Source organism: Enoplosus armatus, chromosome 2 (assembly GCF_043641665.1).
Source record: "Enoplosus armatus isolate fEnoArm2 chromosome 2, fEnoArm2.hap1, whole genome shotgun sequence".
Taxonomy (NCBI): Eukaryota; Metazoa; Chordata; class Actinopteri; order Centrarchiformes; family Enoplosidae; genus Enoplosus; species Enoplosus armatus.
Window position 1 is genome coordinate 7,062,278 of NC_092181.1, and position 15,984 is coordinate 7,078,261.

Sequence of the window (15,984 nt, forward strand, 5' to 3'; positions counted from 1 at the left end):
ATCCCAGATGACAGTGACACAGCTGGTCTTTTTGTACCAGTGTTACCGCAAACGAACCAGTGACCAGAGTTACTGTGTGATGGTTGGGATGCTGCGAGATCTCTTCATGATGAGACGCACCTCCACGTCAGGGAGGCTGTCCTGTTTAGTCTGGGCACACCCCTCGTCCGCCGCGGCCATGTGCAGGTCGAAGCGCAGCGACACTGACTTCTTACGTAGCTTGGGGTTCCCTCTGAAGAAGGAGCCCTCCCACTGCTTTATCACCTTGTCAATCTTCTCCGTCCTGGTAGGAGAGAAGTTAGAAGTCGCGGGCAGTAAAAAGTGACGATGGTACATTTTTTTACTAGGCTGTTTTTTTATGTTATGCAGCAATGATTTGTCTTTCCTTTGAATGTAGATGTCAACTGCTGGAAGTCTATTCATGTGTTTATAGTACTATTGTGTGTCATGTAATCCCATGTGGGATGGGCCATTTCAATGATACTGTATGACAATGACAAAAAAAAAAGAATGAATTTCTGTGCATGATACACCTGGTTGCACAGTAACACCAGGGGGCAGCAAGGGAGAACAATCAGTTGCCTTAGATCTGACCCGGTTTAAGAGCTATATAACAAATAAGAATATGCACCTACTTTGTAATAAAATGCAACCAGTCTGGCACTGAATACTCTCACTGAAGATCAGGATCTTTTGGCATATCATCCAAATGAAATTCAAAATGATGTCTCTGTCTGAAAAATAGAGACACTGCCTCTGCAGAAGAGGCAAGCACTGTATATGCAAGCGTGTCGCTATATAGAGAGGGTAACCTAACAGACTAACAGGTGGCATGGCTGGGAAAGGGGGAGGTTTGAGCATCGGTACCATATATTAGGTGCACAATAAATGTACAAAAACACAACATTCGCCATTTGAGATTTGGCCTTGGGTAAATGAATGTTTGGAGAAGTTGGTTACCTTGGGCTTTAAAGCACTAATAATTTGATGGGTTTTTTTGTCTTTACCTGATGGAAATATCTGTGTCTTTAGCTGCTAATGTTACTGACTGTGTCTGTCTGCCGTTTGGTGCGGGGCAGGTAACGTACAGTGGGTTCATTAGAGGCTGATGATTTGCAGTGAGAGTGAACCAAAACAACACGTTTGCGAGCTATAAAATCTAAACCATTAACTGAAAAAAGGCTGCGTATAGCGGAGGTGAAATGTCGGGTAATAACTCTGCAGCCCATGCCACTACAGCAAACGTCACAATGCTGTTCTGGGGTGAAAATATTATTCGTGGGACACACAATGTGTTGCACTCTTGCCTGTATTAAGTATAACAGCAATTAAATGGACTGCATTTGCATATATTATCCAAAGCGCTTTACAATTTTTTATTATTCAGGAAGGATCACGGAACATTTAGGTATTTAGTGGGCTGGCCACCAAAGTCCCTTGATATCAGCAAAGAATCAGTCAAGTGACAGAGTGACTTTACTATCTCTGATCACAGCTAAAAGACAAAGTACATACTCTGGCAGAGTGACTGGGTTTGCGTGTAGCTGTCTGTGGAAAATATGCATGTGTGTGTGTGTGATGCTTTTTGGATGTGTGCATGTGGCTGGTAACACCTGAAGCATGAACAAAGAATTCCACCCATGTCTCTTCCAACAATAACGCCCTGCCACACCCTGAAGACTCCACACTAGGCGGGTATCTCCACATCAAATGCAAGCCATTAAAGGAGGAAAATTCCCATGGAGCACAATGACTAATTACTCATGGGAACCTGCACAGCCAACTAAACGTTTCAGGCCTCTTAACTTGTTCGACGTGTAAGGTTTGCACATCTTGTCTGCTGGACCAGACGTCGCCGGGGCGGGGAGGACGTGGGTGATTGTGTCATTATAAACTAATGAGTCAATAAAAACCTCACTGAGTCAAAGCCTGAGAGGTGTGAAGGCTTTATGAGATAAAGCAAGCACGAAACTTCGTCATTTTGTAATCATAAAGGCATTTATCTGGGTAATGTAGAATAGCGTGCTTTAAAGTGATGCTGGTAGTGCTTGCTACTAGAAAATACCTAATTTCAGGCTGAACCAAAGGTGCTAACTACAGGTCAATGGTGGGGGGGGGGGGGGGGTGCAAAAAGATCAATACTTACTCGATGGTGCCGTGACCCTCTGCACTCTCTTGCACCACGTTGCCCTGAAGAATCTCCTGAGTCTTCACAGTGGAGATTGGCAAGTCTTTATCTTGCTCTGGCTCTGTGAGAAGACATTAATGACAAATTATAACAAGATATGACTGTAGTAAGAGTGTGTGTGTGTGTGTGTGTGTGTGTGTGTGTGTCTTACCTGTGAGTATCACAAGGCTCTGCTGTCTATGCAGTATGCCTTTCTTTAGCCCATTGTCTGCTGGGAGGAGTGAAGGTATTTCAGGAAGGGGCTCCGACTTGGGTTCGTCCGGAGTAACAGCAGGGTCACTGAAGCCATTCTCCAGCCCGTTCTCCTTTGGCTCCTCCATGGAAGACCTCCAGGGCCGCAGACCCATTGGCTGCCCATTACGACCCATGTACCTGCAGGCAGAAGTGCGGCGTCCAGAGTATGTGGATTGGCATGTGGGCTGGATGTATACATGTGTGCCTGCCTGAGTTTTGCCTGTGTTTTTTGAAGCAGTTGGACATTTTGGAAAAAAAAATGCTTGTTCACTTTCTTGCGAGAGTTTGATGAGAGGATCGATGCCATTCTCATGTCTGTCCGGCAAATATGAAGCTACAATCAGGGGACTGTTAGCTTAGCTTAGCATGAAGACAAGAAATAGAAGCTGTTAGTCTGGCTCTATCCAAAGGCAAAGAAATGCACACACTAGCACCTCTAAAGCTCACTAATTCACACATACAATTTGTTTAATGGATAGAAAAACTAAAGCGTAAGATCGACAAGTACAAACTGTTCCCCCCTTTTTTTCCAGTCTTTACACCAAGCTAAGCTAACCGCCCACTGGCTGCAGCTTCATATTTAATGGATGCAAGCCTATATTTCCCAAAATGTCTTTAACAAATGTCCTTCAACATGACGTATGGTAACCTATACAATATCAGGAGATTCCAACCAACCATTAAGCTAACTAACCACCAAGGGAGCAGGTGCAACTGAGCTCTTCAGTTCTTCTTCAGTCCATCCTTGCTGAGCCTGTAGCAGGATGGGACTGTCTGCCAACACTACCCGAACAGAGGTGGTCTTTCCACCATTTATCCAACTATTGGCCATGATCCTCTGACAATAGTGCTATCATTATCCATGCTGTCTACCTTGTGGTACGTATCGCCACACTCCTTTACAGCTGAGAAGCCCGTACCACCCACATCCACCACATCAAGGCACATCAGATGGTCGATATAGGATATCTGCAACGCATCAGCGAAATTACTTGGCAGAGGTGGGTGCCTCATATTTCACTGCATGCTAAAACCAACAGCAAGAGTAGTATGACAATAATCATCCAACATCAATTATCCTGACAAGGGCTTGTCAGGGATGCCCCGAGACAGACAGACCTGCAAGATTCTTTACAGGCAATTAAGCCGTCCATGAACAGCGGTTAGCAGGAGGCTAGGAAAGGGCTAAGAAGACCAGGTGTAACCTGGATCACCTAGTGGCAGATCTGCCAGCAAAGAGGCCAGAGGCTAATGGATGGGAGGACAGCAGACTTATATCCACAATTACCCTAACACACTAGATTGATACCGGTACATTTATGTGTTGCTGTGTTATCTTAATTTCTAACCTCCATGGTGATAACTGAAAGAGTGCAAGTGAAACACTAGATTCATGGGCTTGTAGAAATACTTACATTATTTGCTGATAGGAAGAGTGTGCTGTTGCTACTTCAAGAGTCAACTAGGTGTTCAAGGAACAAGGACTATGTTTGAAAAAAGAATTTGGCAACACTGGCTGACTTACTCGAAGAGAATGAACTTGTTTTAAACCAACGTACAGACATTCATGGTCCTCAGAGGATGGATAATGGCTCTGTTGATCCATTACCTTTCCTCTAGCGCCAGCATGAGATTGACATTTGTGGTTTTTAGTGAAATGTCTCAATAGCTATATGATGGATTGCCATGAAATCTGGTTCAGACATTCATGATCCCCGCAGGATGGATTGTAATAACTTTAGTGAATCTTTCACTTGTCATTGTGAGCATGTTAGCATGTGGATGTTAGCATTTAGCTCAAAGCCCTAAGTATAGCCTCAAAGAACTACTAGCATGGCTGTAGACTAGTTATCTAACAATTTTGCTAAAATATTAGTGCCAATGTGAGTCTTCACATGGAGTTTCAACCACAAATACATATGAACTATCTTTACACAGCCTGAACAAGACCCTGGATGGTTAAAAGATGATATACAAGTATTATAAACTGACCTTTCAGTATTATCTTTTGTGCCTTTTATTTGTTTAAGTTGCAGACATGCCCGACTCAGAAACCTTTGGGGTTTTATGTGTTCAGATGGACAGGGTCATTTTCACTGTATGAGGACGCTCTTTTTTTTGTCACTCAGCCCTTTGAGCCTGCGCTTGCTACCCACTCAGTCGCCTCCCTTCTCAAATAGGAACACACAATGCAGATTTTAGATGCCACCTCCTGTCTCTCCTTGCATCAATGACATCAGTCAAAGTCATATTCTGAAAGAAAGCATCTGCCATCTAAAGAAAAGAGGAAAACCAAAGGCGGCACTCCTATCCGTCTGTAACCTCTACGAGAGTCATAAAACCAAATCACCTTCCTCAACCTATAAAATGACAATCACGTGGCTGACGCAGCAAATGTGTTAAATTGCAAAGGAGCTCGATGTGAGACGTCTATCTATGGGCCAAAACACCTGTGAAGATAATGAAAGGCCATGCCAAAAGCATGGAATATTCCCTAGTAAAACAGCTTGACGCTAGCAGGGGATACGTTAAGACATGGGTCGACTGTCTGGATTCTATCATCATGTCTGATTAGAGACAGAGCTGGATTTTTAAGCTATGAATCAGTGGTAGAAAGTTTGTCATCTTCATTTAATTTATCGTTTGCGCTTTTTGTAAGTGTCATTTTCTGGTCAATTTCCAATCACTGTTGCAACATGTCGCTATGTTGCTCCTCTATGTTGCTTGAGTATGTCTCTACCTGCAATTACTTTCTATACAGATAGATTCTACATAATCCATGACAGAATAGTAGGCTCATAGTAGACTGAAAATGCCATGAAATGATCTGTTTGACAGCTATATACAGGAAGAAAGCAACACAAAATGCTACAGCGTTCTGGGGAAACCTTATCAGCTAAAAAGTAAAAATGACTTTCCTGGTTCACACGGACACCACATAATTCCCACTGAACAAACACTTCCTGGTTCCTCTAACGTTTCCATTCCTTTCTCTGCCTCTTGCCCTCACCTGCCCTCTTCCCGCTCCAGCAGACGCCGGTAGGTAGCGATCTCTCGCTCCAGCCTCATCTTGGTGTTGAGGAGCTGGCTGTGGCGCTGGCGCTGGGTGGCCAGCCCGCTCCTCACCTGCTCCAGCTCGCTCTCCAGCCCCGCGATCACCTGGGTAAGGTCCTGCAGCTGGCTGGAGTACAGCCTCTGGGTGTTCTGCAGGGAACTCTCCAGGCCTTTCTCCTGAAAAGCAAGAGGCATGGAGAGATTAGGATAATGGGTGGACAGTTATCCTTAAGTTTTTAAAAATAACTGTATATTGAACTTAAATAACCATGTAGAAACTAATAATGTGCGGTGCCGGTTGTGTTGGTTAGCTTGGTCTGGCCAAGCCCTAGGCCCTGCTGCCGGGAATTGAACCCAGGTCTCTGCAGTCTTGAGGCACAAGAACAGTGCTATGGTTTTTGGTGAACAAACTCATGTTTGTGGGTGTGAAATGCTGTTTAAAATGCTTATCTTGAATCCAATAAACACTTAACATGCATTTTTATTATATTTCATATTGTATTCATGTGTTACCATAACACATCAAAATCACCACCAAAATCTAAATGTAACGTCCACCACAGAATGAAATGACTTATCACAATATATGCAAAACATTGTTACATTGTTTACTCAACATTTTATGACATTATGGGAAGGTTATTACATTGTGAGTTTTAGCTACACTAGTGGCCTGACTCTTGGGATGGTAATTCCGTCAGTCGGTCCACCACTTTGATCCAGAATGAAATATTTCTATCGAATGGATTGCCATGACGTTTTGAACACAAATTCATAGTTCCTGGAGGATGGGTCCGAATGACTTTGGTGATCCTCTGACATTTCCTCTAGCGCCACCATGAGGTTGACATTTTTGTTTTTATTAAAACATCTCAACAAATATTTGATTGCAATGAAATTTGGCACACACATTCATGTCCTGGATGGATGAATTGCACTTTGGTGATCCTCTGACTTTTCATTTAGCGCCATCATCAGGTCAACATTTTTATTTATCCAATACTTTAGTTTATTTGGTGTATAACCAAATAAAAATCAATGAGATGCCCATCCGCCTCAGCTATATTTTGTGTTTAGTGCTAATTAGCAAAAGATAGCATGCTAACTAAAAATACTAAACTGGCGAACATGCTACTCTGAAATTGTCATTATCGTTATCTTATCGCTTCTACAAAGTCAACACGTGCAATATGCCACTTGCCATGGAAGAAGTGTTATCTGTGTGATAGTTGGGGAGTTGGCCGTGGTGATATGTGACGATGGGTATTTTCTTACCAAAGCATGCAGAGTCTCAATCTCCACCTGCAGGGAGTGCCACTGCTTCCTGGCCTCGGCTAGCTCGGCCCGGGCCTCCCTCAGGGCAGTGCCGCCGAGGCTCACCTGCGCCCACGCTGCCTCCTCCTGGGTGAGGTGACGGGGATAAGACATGAAAAGAGGTACAAGAACCCCAACACAACACAATACACACAACCATGCACTCGCTCATTTTAACTTCTTCTAAGCTGCATAGATCACCAGTAAACAGAACAAACACAAATCTTCACCTCCTGGATAATATGGAGGAGGGAGGCCCAAATAAAAGTGGACAGAGTATGTCAACTTGCAGCGGATGATGGTGTGTGGATTCTTGGAATTAGTATCTGTACTAGACAAACAAGACCAGAACAACCACCTGACACACAGACACACACCTTGTGGGCAACAGTTCTTTCCCATTGGCACCCAGTCAGAAAGTCAAAGGAGAAGCAGCCACAGGTGGTGCTGTTGGTAGTGTGCGTTTCAGATTAGGTAAGCAGATACCCAGGCCTGTGTGTACACACATCTCCACAAGCTGTGTTGACACACTGTACAACTGTTAGGCGTTTCACGCCCTCCGTCCTCACCCCCCTTCAAATGCAGCCAAGCGGTGGAGCTGTCTCAGCACAGTTATGACAATATTCTGACAGTAGTTATTCTCTGTTTAATTTATTACTCCAATGATTCTCATTTTCTGTCTCAATGCATAAAGTCTATTTTAATAATAGGAAAATGATGTGATAAGCAAATGTAGGCAGAGAGATGATCCTACATCAGTTCCACTTCATTACTGATAACACTGGCCAACAAGATTCCTCATCTTAGATAAAGTTGGATGTCAAAGGCAAGGGAATTATTATTCCGTCTGTCTTCTCATGGGTGGAAGAGGTACTTACCAACTAAAAGAAGCAATACCACAATGTATGAATACTACGAATAAAAGTAATGCTTTCAAAATGTTACTTATGTAAAAGTAAAGACGTATTACCAGTAAATTGTACTTGAATAATCAAAAGTTAAAGTGCTGATTATGCAGAATGGCTCCTGTCACAGTGTTATATTATTATATATTATATTACGGGATTAACATGTACTGCAGCATCTTACTGTTGTAGTTAGTGCAGTCGAGGTGGAGTTCATTTATGCTACTTCATAATCTATAAAGATGCATCGCATCTTATTTGTTGATCATATGTTTTGCATGTAAAATCTGAATCTGCAAAGTAACTAGTAACTGTAGCCGTCAAATAAAACAAGTGGCTTCAAGAGTACAATATTTCTGAAATGTGATGAAGTAGAAGTGTAAAATAGCATCAAGTGGAAGTACCTTTAAAGTTTTTCTTAGGTGCAGTACTTGGTCTGATTTTGACAGACTACTGGTGCATCTTTACATATTGTTGTTGATTCAAAGTTTCGATTATTTTCTATTATAAACTGAGCAATTTAAAAGCACTCTGGGGAGCTTTTGACCACTCGTGGTGCTATGGAGCAATGTCTTTTTACGAGTGGGCCCCCGTTTTGTTTGCAAAGCGCACATGCTTTCATGCAATGAAATGCACCCAACACAGGATACACACAATGCGCTTTGCACCGACCATAAACATAACTTTTGTTTGTTTACAACAAACATAAAATAAATTTAGATTTAAAAAGAGTCTAAAAAAGAGTCACTGAGAATGATGATGGATGTCATATAGTTTTGTTTTAGCTGGCTGGTTGCATGTTAATATGTCCAGTATAGCAGCTTTTTCTCAGAAAGTGCATTATTTTAAATTCAAATACCACCCATGATAATTATGGATCATGTAGGCTTCTGACTGCAGCATTGTGTAACAGTCGCTTTAGTGGGACAGTCAGAGAAGGTCTGATGTAAACGACGGCATTTCATCAAACCTGCTCCATTTTAGCATTGTGGTACTGTGCAGCCCTTTGGTGAAGGCACTTTATTATCACTGTCAGACCAAAGTCATTGTGCTTCCTGTGGCACAGGAACACTGGGATAATAAAAGGCACCCAGACTGTGCTTTTAATAATAATCCCATAATAACCAAAAAAGAAGACAGAGGACAGAGACACTCACACAAAAACACACACTAGAAGGCAGATAGATAGATGCACACATTCACAGAAAAAGAGTTAGAGGCATGGTGAGTCCTAAGCCTACAGCCTTTCACCACAGTCAGCAAACACTCTGCTAACCATTTACTTCCAGCCCAGCATAAACATCAATCCGCCTTGCCTACGGGACAGCCTGGAGTTGGTCTTGAGGGTGTGTCTGGTTGGCAGAGGGCCAGGAACAACATGAGAGCGGCATAGAAAAAAAAAGTGAGGATGCAGGAGTGGATGCGTACCTCGCTGAGAGCCCCTCCGTGTGTCCTGGATGCTGCTGCTGCTGCTGCTGCTGCTCCAGAGCGGCTAGGCCCGACCAAGCCTGGGAGTGGATTTGACACAGCGCCCAGGACGAGGTGTCTCTCGCCCGGGCCGGGAAGTCTGCTCTGATCGCACTGCGCTCTGATTCGGTTGAGGAGCTGGGTGAGCTCCATCCCTGTGCCATCCTCCTCCCCTCCTGCTGCTGCTGCTGCTGCTGCTGCTGCTGCTGCGGCCGTCTCTAACAGAGCATCGCAGGAGTCGGCCCGCTGCAGCTGTAGAGTCTGGGCTGCCTGCAAACAGCCAACAGAGGGAGAAAGAGGGGGAGGGAGGGGGAGAGAGAGAGAGAGGAAGACAGAGAAAGGGTGAAAAGAGAGTGAATGATGTAAAGAATGAGAGATACAAGCGAAAAACAAGACGAAGACGGAGATGAAACTAGTTTGTGAATAAATGCAAAGGAGAAAAAGGGCGATGTGTGTGTGTGTGTGTGTGTGTGGGGCAGGGGGCTGTGAGATAGTCCACGCAATGCAGAGGCAAGAGGAAACAGGAGAATCAGTCCTACATGTGAGCATACGTGTGTGTGAGCATGTGTGTGTGCATCTGCATGCAGGAAAAGACACTGGAAAGGATTGGGGGGGGGCGGGGGTGGGGGGGGGGTATTAGTCAGCAGGAATGAGAAAACAAAAAGAAGGAGGTAAGAAAGGAAGGAGAAAGGAGGGGTGGATGAGGTCAGAGTAAAGGGACGAGGAATCCTTAGATACCGTGAAGCGCAACTCTGACAAATCAAATGTACACATATGCTTGCACACACACACACACACACACACACACACACACACACACACACAGGGCTGTAAGTGAAAGTACAGCAGGCTACTCATAGTTTACCTGTTCTAATAACAATAGCAATGGCTGCACACAGCATCTTATACATACTTCATTATTTTATCTACTCTTCTGGTGCAAAACCACTAGTCAGGGTCTGGGTCGTGTAGCGTAAAGAAGAGCACCCCAGATGTCCTTTCCCTCTATCTCTGTGGTCCAAATTAGTACAAACACTAAGTTGGCAAAACGTTATGTGACATACGGATCCTCACAGATCTTACCTCATAGCTTCTGGTCAATCACTCATGTGTCCTTTTAGAAATCACACAGCATCGCATTTTCAGAAAAGTGCTGTACAAAGCAAATCCAACAGTCTAGAGTCATGCTGGCAGCTCGGTGAGGCTGTGCTGTGCCCTGCCGTGCTTTGAGCTACATGCTAATGTTAGCATGCTGGGAAGGTTTCAATTCCAGAAGGGGCTGTCAATTTAATCATTTAATTGTTCGGGTATGTGGCTATGCTTATTTTCTCCCAATCTTATGAAGAGACATGTACTGTACTGTCAGGCTGTCATTGTGAGGGAAAATGTTGTTTTTATTACCTGGATAAATAAAGGGTACATTGAAATGAAAAAGGTCGGAGTGTGATACAGATGGACGCACCATCAGAACGAAAGATAGACAGAGATGAGCTGGAAGGAAAAAAGAAGGAAAAGAAAGAATAAAGATGTCATGACAGGCATTTGCAGTACATTTAGTGACCTCAAACTCCTGGTGCATCCCCTGCAGCTCTGTCATGGAGCGCCGCAGGTCTGCCTGCAGCGTCATGCTGCTCTGATCTGCCTTCCTCTTCGACTCCCTGAGCAGAGCCACCTGTTGCTCCAGGCGCATGGTGTTCATCTCCTCCGTCTCACACCTACGATGTGATGTCAACAGCCAAGGTTATCTGCTGAGCCTGTTAATCATTTATCCGTGGCAGACATCAATTACGTAAAAACCTCATATAAACACAGGGAGGAAAGGGTGAAATGGCCGGAGAAAACACATTTATTCATGTTGAGGGCAACAGATCGAGTCTCGCCAAATGCCCAGTTTGACTTTGTTTAAAAGGGGATCCCAACAATAGCTTAGTGTCCACTGGGGGGTTGACGATTGTGGTTTTAGCTGAAAGATCCCATTTTGGTGCATGGCAGAGAAGGAGAGGGTGTTGCAGACATCAAGTTAAGAGCACAAAAAAAAAGGATCTCGATTTAAGTGTGTCATAAAGTCCAGAGTCTCACACAGACTCACGCTCAGCTAGTCAGGAGACACATCAGGTGGAGCTATAAATAGAACATTTATATTTATGTCAAGCTGTGGTGTGTCGCCGCTGTCCTTCAGGGGTTAATGGCTGACAGTGGAGGATGTGTGTGTGTGTGTGTGTGTCGGGGGGGGGGGGGGGGGGGGGGGGGGTTGGCTTGGTGTCACTCTGCATCAATACATAAGTGAAAGTGCTGACGCGGCACAAAGCCCGGCCTGGATTTGTATGCAGGTTGGCTCACAGGAACGGGAACCGGCCTGAGTTAGATAACAGAGGGCTGGAAAAGCATTGCAGCAGGATGAAAACAGGACGTCTTTGGTAGTTACTCTACACCTATGATTAGTATTGATGCCTTTATGGGCCAGGAATGATAACCCCACATTCCCTCCTAGCATGTATTACTATGTTACTATGTTACTATGTACCAATTAAGATAGAAAAAAAGGTATTTTCTCTCCTCTGTACCTGATCACTTTGGACATAAACTGTCCGAATGAGTGTACTATGTTTATGGGATGTGATCTGGCGCCTAATTTACTCATCAATAAGCCCTGGACTGTGTTGATGAAGTTAGAGGGGCGTTAGACCTTTCAGGAAAACTACAGCCAAATACAGCTGACCTGGCCTGGATGGCAGCAGCTGTGGACTTCATGCTGTCGGACTGTAATGCCAGCTGGGCATTCTCCATCAGTAGTCTACCAACCTGACAAAAACAAAAAAAAATACAATAACATAAGATTAGAGTGATGAATGTGCAAAAAGCAATTCAAATGCAATTCCACAGCTGTCACAGTGACTTTTTTCTGTGGAAATGGAAGTTGGTGAAGTGTGAAGTGAAGTGGGCTGAGGCTTTTGGGAGATGTCGACTAAATCAGAGGAGTATAAGACTTTCTTTACATGAGGTCGTGTATATTTATACTGTGTTATTTTTCAGAGCTCTACATAATAAGCCAATAGGCCTTTTTCACAGCAGACATTTTGACATTTTGACTTGTCATAGTAGGAATGAATATGTTACTAATAACATTAATGATGGCTCTGTCCCTGAAACTAGAGCAGCTAGATGGAATTCAGCCATCATTCATTGTATGATTTACACGTGTGCTTTTCCCACTGTGACATGTCAATATGTCCTCTGTGAAAAAGGACTACTGGAGGAGCAACATTGATATAGACTGTATATAAAGATGGACGACATGACAGCTCCCCAAAAGTGAAGCCAAAACATCTCGATCGCCCCCTGGTGGCTGGCTGCAGTGTAGGTCATAAACCCCGCCCCCTCCATGTTAGCGGATGGGACATCAAAAAAAAAAGTACACATCAAATACATTTTAAGATGGTTTCTGTCATTTTAGGAAGTTCTTATCACGCTGATGTTTGTTCAAGCATTCATTTAATTCGTTATTTGATGCTATAAAATGGGATAAAACGTCATGATTGACAGCTGTGATTGACTGAGGTATGCTTGCGATTGGGTCGGGTGGGTATGTGGGCGGGACCTCGATACTGTGGCTCCACCCCCCCAAGCACAAATGACGTCACCAGTGCAAGATGGCAGCGGTCGTATCCGGGATACTTTGGCTTCATTTTTGTAGAGTGGGAGGACTTGGCAACCGTCCATCTTTATATACAGTCTATGATTGAAACCAAACAAAAGCAACATTAAAATATTTCAAATGTATCACATAAACTGTAATTATTATACAATAGCCTTGAAGTAAATCCTTTTTGCATTCAGAGCTCATGTGTAAACAAGCTAGCGGCACACCAAGACAAACTTGTTCCGTCATTAGTTTTGGTGTTCCTTGTTATTGTGAATCACTATGGTCTCCTTCATTAAGCCTCAGCACATCTGACTGCCAAGTGAACTGTCTTTATTGACGGGGGTACCTGCATCTCGCTAAATTCATCACCTCACAAAAAAAGCTATGATGAGCCAAAGATTGCGCACAAACCACAACTTTTGTATTAAAATCAAGTATTCATGGAGTGTCATGAGATGAGGTCATTATTACAGTATTTTTGGAAAATTGTAATCACAATAATATATCAAGAATACATATTAATGACATTAATAATTAGGCACATCTGATTGGATGAATGTGTAACAAGTAACAACGGGACCTATGTTCAAAACAAATCAGCGTTGTGCAAAGTTTTCCTCTCTCCTGTCCTCACCTCTGGGCTCAAACAGTCAATCAGTGCTGACGTATGTACATACAGTGCATGGAATAAAGCCAACATCTTACACAGTACAGCCAATAAACTACTGTATTTACGTATTTCGCACTGGCAGTGGCTACATTGTACAGAGGCTTGTCTAAAAATGGCCAAAGTGTACAATTTGATTCTCACTCTTTAGGCTACAAAGCTGCCCGGATAAAAGTGTTCTGAAGCTCCAGTGGAGGAATCCATGTACAAAAAGGTGGCTCCTTGTCTTTTATCAGACACATTCACATGTTAACACACCCTTATTCCCTTTGTTGTCTTATGAGTGCAACACTTTCAGGACAAGCCACACCCATGTTGAAGAAAAGCCAAAGATAACATGGAATATTCCGTAACATTTACACCATAAACATTATAATAAACTCATTATGTGGATGTTTCAATACCTCCCAATTTTGAGCCCCTGTGAGATGAGTGAATAAGTATACTAACAAGATCTCAATTACTAGTTGATTACCCATCATTAAGTCTGTGCTGCAAATGAAAAGATAATATAAACAGTTCTTAAGAGGATAAATGGCAAAGTAATCCTACATGTTAACATGAAAGCATTCCCTGGATCAGTCAACAATGACACTAGCAGAGTTTGCTCTTGTGCCTGTCACAGTCATGGGAGCAGCAGCACAAGCAACTCTTTGGAGACGAGCTGGATTACGCGGTACACAACCAGAAACAAGTTGAGTCATTCAAGTGTCTGTCAGTGAGACCTACTCATGCGGAAAGTGAGGTTAAAGCCAGGGAGCAGTTGAAAAACCATCAAGTGGAGTCATGTGAGATCACCGTAACGGTTGGCGTTAATGGTCTACTGAGTGGAATGGCGTTCAGAGTCATAAAGAGTTCCGCATTCTTCCCGTGTACGACGTTCTTGCTGTGTCTCTCTGGCTCGGATCCAGGCACAATGACACACATGTCTGCTTCTAATCCTCTGCAAGCTGGTTTTGATGTGGAATTTGAGCACTTACATGTTTGGTTGCTTATGAATTTTTCAAAACAAAGATCCTTCAAAGGACTGATTTACACTAAAATAAGCAATTTCACTGCCCTCAAGTTTCTTTCTGCTTGATGACAAATGAGTTTCCAGTTGGTTTTGAAAAGGTTTTCATACATCAAGAGGAGGCTGCTGATTCTCCTAACCATGAAAATTATACTAATAAACTAACACTAATAAATGAACACTAAGAAACAGCAATTTGCAACCTTTATAGAGTCAAACTCATGTTTAGCCACCATACACTGTCAGTCCTTATATCAAGTTCCAACAGCAACTTTATGAGTGTAAAACAGCTGTTGTTATATGGTGGTTTTAATCAATTAATACGCTATCTAACACAGCCAGCACTGGGGCGGCTGTCTTGAAACCAGGGCGGCACCACTGCCCTAAAGCCACTTTACCTTGTCTTAAAGTGAACATGTGTTTGAAGCTGTTGACATGATGTTGCACGCAGTTATAATCGGCTGTGTCTCCGTTGTCACTGCAGTCCTTGCTGTTTGATTATACACACCTGCTCCTGTTGTCTGCCAGCCAATATGGCCTTGAGCTGATGTGATGGAGCACAATCATAAAGCCGGAGGGGAAATAAGCCTGTGGCACATCTGCATCACTATCACATCTTTGTCTGTCAAACAGCTGTGCACTTTCAAACACTTTTTAATCGTCCAAATGGTCACCTGATAGCTTAAAAGAAAATCTCATTAAAAACCGACTGACCTGGGTGCGGAGCTCCTTGACAGTCTGCTCCTGCTGGGACCAGTCGCGAGAGCGCGAGGTGCTCCTGACGCCCCAGTCGGCTATCTGAGCCTCCAGCCGCCGGTTGGCCTCCTGCAGCCTGTTCACCTGCTCCAGGAAGCCCTTCAAGCGGGTGTTAAGACCCAACATGGTGTGGCTGGAGTCCTGCAGCAAGTCCATGGAGACCTGAGAGAGTGCCCAGCCAAATGTTTACAGACACACACACACGACGAGCCGCTGATATTTCCATAGAGTCAAATGGCACAGCACAGCTGGCAGTGCCTATGATGGCCAAAACATTCAGGTAGTACGCAACTGACAGACTTACTGGCTTTCTTGCAGAATGCATACACGCAGTCATAAAAGTTACAACTTTGACAGCAACAGTCTACCACCCATTTGAGATCACACGCTGCCAGAGGCGTTTACTAGGTAAATGTTTACCCAGCAATACTCACCTGAGGCAACGTGGCCTTTCACGGAATAAGGCACAGTACGGGTAGTAACGAGGCAGCAATAGTCCCTCGGTCCGTTCACCTGGTCACACTGATCCGATCCCCCACTCCCCACAGCTTAGCCACATTCCTCTACAGCGAGCTGGTCAACACTTCCTCCTTCCCGCTGTGTCCCGGGTCATCAGCAGCAGGCCCCTGAGACAGAGCAGACAGGCTGCCATTAGTCTGCCAGTATCACCGCTTGTGCGTCCGCCTGTGAGTCTTCAGGGTCAGCCACGACAGGGATGTTCCTCTCTGTCCCACCCCACCCCAC

The 15,984-nt window shown here is 44.0% G+C and overlaps 1 protein-coding gene across 1 annotated transcript; it reads right to left on the minus strand.

Annotated features, from left to right (window-relative positions):
• On the minus strand, nucleotides 1–15,781 carry krt222 (keratin 222). Its single transcript, XM_070927100.1, has 9 exons — nucleotides 15,675–15,781; nucleotides 15,191–15,402; nucleotides 11,882–11,956; nucleotides 10,778–10,877; nucleotides 6,752–6,877; nucleotides 5,433–5,653; nucleotides 2,340–2,560; nucleotides 2,147–2,249; nucleotides 1–283 (listed from the first exon to the last, which is right to left on the minus strand). Exons 2-9 carry the CDS (start codon nucleotides 15,394–15,396, stop codon nucleotides 70–72), a joined length of 1,266 nt encoding a protein of 421 aa, XP_070783201.1. The 5' UTR covers nucleotides 15,397–15,402; nucleotides 15,675–15,781; the 3' UTR covers nucleotides 1–69.
• Nucleotides 15,782–15,984: the final 203 nt, after the last annotated feature.

Excerpts from the sequence above, each read along its gene's own strand:
- krt222 (XM_070927100.1), bottom strand. The coding sequence starts at position 15,396 with ATGGACTTGCTGCAGGACTCCAGCCACACCATGTTGGGTCTTAACACC. Across the intron at positions 5,654-6,751 it reads TTGAGACTCTGCATGCTTTG|GAGAAAGGCCTGGAGAGTTC; the intron begins GTAAGAAAATAC and ends CTTGCTTTTCAG. Across the intron at positions 2,250-2,339 it reads GAGCCTTGTGATACTCACAG|AGCCAGAGCAAGATAAAGAC; the intron begins GTAAGACACACA and ends GTCTTCTCACAG.